Source organism: Dromaius novaehollandiae, chromosome 33, assembly GCF_036370855.1.
Source record: "Dromaius novaehollandiae isolate bDroNov1 chromosome 33, bDroNov1.hap1, whole genome shotgun sequence".
In the NCBI taxonomy this organism is placed as follows: Eukaryota; Metazoa; Chordata; class Aves; order Casuariiformes; family Dromaiidae; genus Dromaius; species Dromaius novaehollandiae.
In genome coordinates this window covers 1,577,133-1,580,462 of record NC_088127.1, presented here as the reverse complement: position 1 = coordinate 1,580,462, position 3,330 = coordinate 1,577,133, and the positions used below count along the sequence as shown (strand labels likewise).

At 62.3% G+C, this 3,330-nt stretch overlaps 1 protein-coding gene across 1 annotated transcript; it reads right to left on the bottom strand.

Annotated features, from left to right (window-relative positions):
- Positions 1 to 508: 508 nt before the first annotated feature.
- LOC112992098 (microtubule-associated proteins 1A/1B light chain 3C-like) lies at positions 509 to 2,654 on the bottom strand. The gene is made up of 5 exons (XM_026114980.2): positions 2,417 to 2,654; positions 2,277 to 2,332; positions 1,735 to 1,841; positions 780 to 1,023; positions 509 to 595 (listed from the first exon to the last, which is right to left on the bottom strand). The coding sequence occupies exons 1-5, from the start codon at positions 2,466 to 2,468 to the stop codon at positions 509 to 511; spliced, it is 546 nt and encodes a 181-aa protein (XP_025970765.1). The 5' UTR covers positions 2,469 to 2,654.
- Positions 2,655 to 3,330: the final 676 nt, after the last annotated feature.

Sequence of the window (3,330 nt, the reverse complement as noted above, 5' to 3'; positions counted from 1 at the left end):
TTTAGCTATGTACCCTGTCCTCAGTGCGCCAGGCAAAGGGGGGGGGTTTCACCCCCCCCTGCACTGAGCTCGGCTGAGCCCGGGGGACAGGGAGCTGCTCTTCTGCAGGCAGGTCTCTGGTAAAGCACTGCTTTCCAGGCTGCTTTTGCCTCCCGCCTGATGGCAGGAGCAAGCTCCTCTCCCCTTTCGGTGCCATTTTTTCCCTCCTAGCTTCCCCCCTCAGCTGCTGAAGGCCTGGCGAAACCTAGGATAAAGCACCGTGGATGGAGGGTGACTTCATGTCCCGTTAGGTGACCAGAGGAAGTAGCCTGATCTTATTTTCTTTATTCCGAGTCTCAAGAGCATGGAAATTTGAGGAGCAACTAGAACAGACAGGCAGCTTAACAGAAACCTAAGCAGACCGTGAAACTCCTCATCCACAATCCTATTAGAGGAGCAGCATCACACAGAAGAAGCCTAAGTTCTCAGTGCAGCAAAGCAAGGGAGAGATGAGAGGCTACAAAGCCCTTTAGAAGAACCTCTTAGAAGAAGGAGCTTCCGGTGGATCAGAGTGAACCAGCACCGCGTTCTGCTGTGTTGTGAGAATAATTTGTGCCTAAAGCCGCCAGATGAGCAAGGCGTTGAGTGGCATTTTTAGACCATTACAGTTCTGAGCCTCGCGAGCTGCTGTCAGAGAGGAGGTGAGGTCTGATCCAGCCAGACTTCTGGGCTGGGCAGGTACACGTGTCTCCCCGCAGGTCTGGGGCACCAGCCCGCGGCCGGGGGGACACATCCCTCACCTCGGGATGAGGTGAGCAGGACGAGCAGCCGCTGGGACGAGGCGTCAGCGGGCAGCTCGCAGCCGAGCAGCCACCGGAGCAAGAGCTGCCGAACACCTCCTGGGAGGCGTAGGTCAAGTAGAGGAAGCCGTCCTCGTCCTTGTGGTCGCGGTACAGCTCCTGCATGGTGGCCGTCATGTTGGGCAGCCCTCTGTTGTTCACCAGCAGGTAGAAGGTCTGGGAGGGGGCCAGGCACAGACGCGTCCTGGCAGGAGGAGGGCGAAGGCAGCGCGGGTGAATATTTTGCAGGGAGAAGCTGGTCGCAGCAGCACCGCAGTGGCGGGGCCTTCTAGGAGGGCATCTTGGGGACTGCACGGGGACTTTGCAAAGCCGGAGCAGCTGGCACCGTGCTCGGCACCGTGCTCCTGTCAGCAGGACCGGGCTCCAGCGGCTGCCCCCTCGATTCGGCAGGCTGGGCATTCCCTGGAAAAGGGTCATCCCCACTCCCAGAGATCACTAACCACCGCCGCTACCAAGTGCTGCTCCTTTGCATTGCTGCTAATAGCCTGTCTCTAATGAGCTGTTCAGCTGCGCTCATGCACATTCAGAAGGCAGCACAGCAGAGGAGCCAGGCTGGCGAGAGCCCTGGGAGCAGAGCTGTCACCTTCCATCCCAGCGAGGGCAAGGGATTTCTGCCACGAGGTTTCCCGCACGCCAGCACGTGGCTGCTCTTTGCTTGCAGCCTGGCACCCCTCAGATGGGCTGCGTTAGTCTGAACACTTGCCCACTGGGAGGGCAAATGCCTAAAGCAGCTGAAACAGCTTCCGCATCAAGCCATTCTGAGGGCTCAGCTGTGCCGGGGCTGGGTGCTTGCACCAGGCCAGTGCTGCAGAGGAACGAGCCCTTCTGTGGGGAGTGCAGGGAAAGAGCCCCCTCCCCGAGCGAGGCAGGCACCGCCACGCTGCTGACGCCTTACCGCAGGGTGACGGCGAACTGGGACAGCGGCAGGTCCTGGGACACCAGAAACTTGCTCCTGCTCAAGGGGGGCAAGTTCTTCTCCTTCTGGTAGCGCTCCACCACCACCTGCACCAGGGTGAAGAGGCTGGAGGGATCGGGGGGATAGGGGACCCCAGGGCCAGCTAACCACAGCAGGAGCCTCCAGGGGAGGGAAGATGCTCTTTCACCTTCAGAGTCAAGGTGCAGGCTCTTCAGCAGGGACACTTGTGGCTCATCTTTTAACTACTAGAGCTTTTTAGGGGGACAGAGGGGGAACAGCACATCCTTCAGCTGCTGTCCCTCAGCCACACTCAAGGGGACACAGGCTTCCCCTGCCAGAAACAGGACGGCAGCCAAAGTCAGGGGACTTGGCCGGTGCCCACCGCACTTCTGCGGGCCATGGGCACTGGCAGCAGGGCAATTTCAAGGAGGGTTTTTGAGTTTGCAAAAGGGGAGATTCCCCCCATTCTCACACAGCTGCTCAGAGTCATGGCTGCAAACAGAGCAGGACAGAGCCCTTACCGGGATCTTGTTGGGGTATTTTATCCGGATCTCCGTCACTTCATGCATCCTAGTGGCTGCAAAAGAGAAAGACGAGGGGTGAACACAGCCTGGCCCCACACCTCTGCTCCCCAGCAAGGCTCGCTCGCCCAGGGACGCACCAAGGCTCTTCCTCTGCTTGAAGGGGCGAGCACTGCTCTCCATCCGCTGCATCTTCAGCACAAGCAGAACCCCTAAGCCCTGCTGAGGAGCATGCTCGGGGGCTGATATAGGCTTGTGCCCACCTGGGCTGGGAGGAGGAGCCGGGCGGCTCGCGGGACGAGGAGGGTGGGGAGGATCCCAGGCTTCCCATCAGGCTGCACCCGGTGGAGCAGCAGCCTTTCCCCCGGCCCGGGGTGGAAACGGGGCTCGGAGGGAGTCCAGCCCCCCTGTCACCAGCACGGGGGTGTTGGAAGGGTTTCCCTGCGAGCTGGCTGTGCGGGATGCGGGGACGCGGGGAGGGAGGCGGCGGGGCCGCTTCTGCACGCGGGCTGGACCCCATCGCGCCAGTTAGGCCCCGTTCATCTCTCCTCCGGGCTTTTCCCGCAGCGGCGCGTGCGAGACTCGCGGATGCCCAGCACCGCTCACAGCGGGGAGGAGGCGACAGTGGCTTAGGGGCACCGGAGACTCCAAGGGGCCTCGCTTAGAGCTGCTCGTTGCCCCAGGGCTGTTTGCAGCTGCCAGGGGAAGGCGACGGCTCCAGAGGAGCTGCTGATGGGAGCAGCCCGGCCCCGGCAGCATTCCCGGCCCCAGAGGTGCTTCCCGGCCCCAGAGGTGCTTCCCGGCCCCAGCAGCATTCCCAGCCGTGGCATTACTTCCCGGCCCCAGAGGTGCTTCCCGGCCCCAGCAGCATTCCCAGCCCCAGCAGCATTCCCAGCCGTGGCATTACTTCCCGGCCCCAGAGGCGCTTCCCGGCCAGAGCCACGTGGGATGAAACCCGGAGCGGGTCCGCCTGTGCCTGCGTCGGGACCGGGGCCAGCGCTGGGTGTCCGGGCTGAGCAGCTTCCCCGTGACGGACGGGAATGCCGAGGCCGCC

Bases quoted from the DNA above. Each gene is read 5' to 3' on its own strand.
- LOC112992098 (XM_026114980.2), bottom strand. From the start codon at position 2,468: ATGCAGCGGATGGAGAGCAGTGCTCGCCCCTTCAAGCAGAGGAAGAGC. The intron at 2,333-2,416 runs GTGCGTCCCTGG...TCTCTTTTGCAG, and splicing joins CAAGCAGAGGAAGAGCCTTG to CCACTAGGATGCATGAAGTG. The intron at 1,842-2,276 runs GTAAGGGCTCTG...ACCCTGGTGCAG, and splicing joins AATACCCCAACAAGATCCCG to GTGGTGGTGGAGCGCTACCA.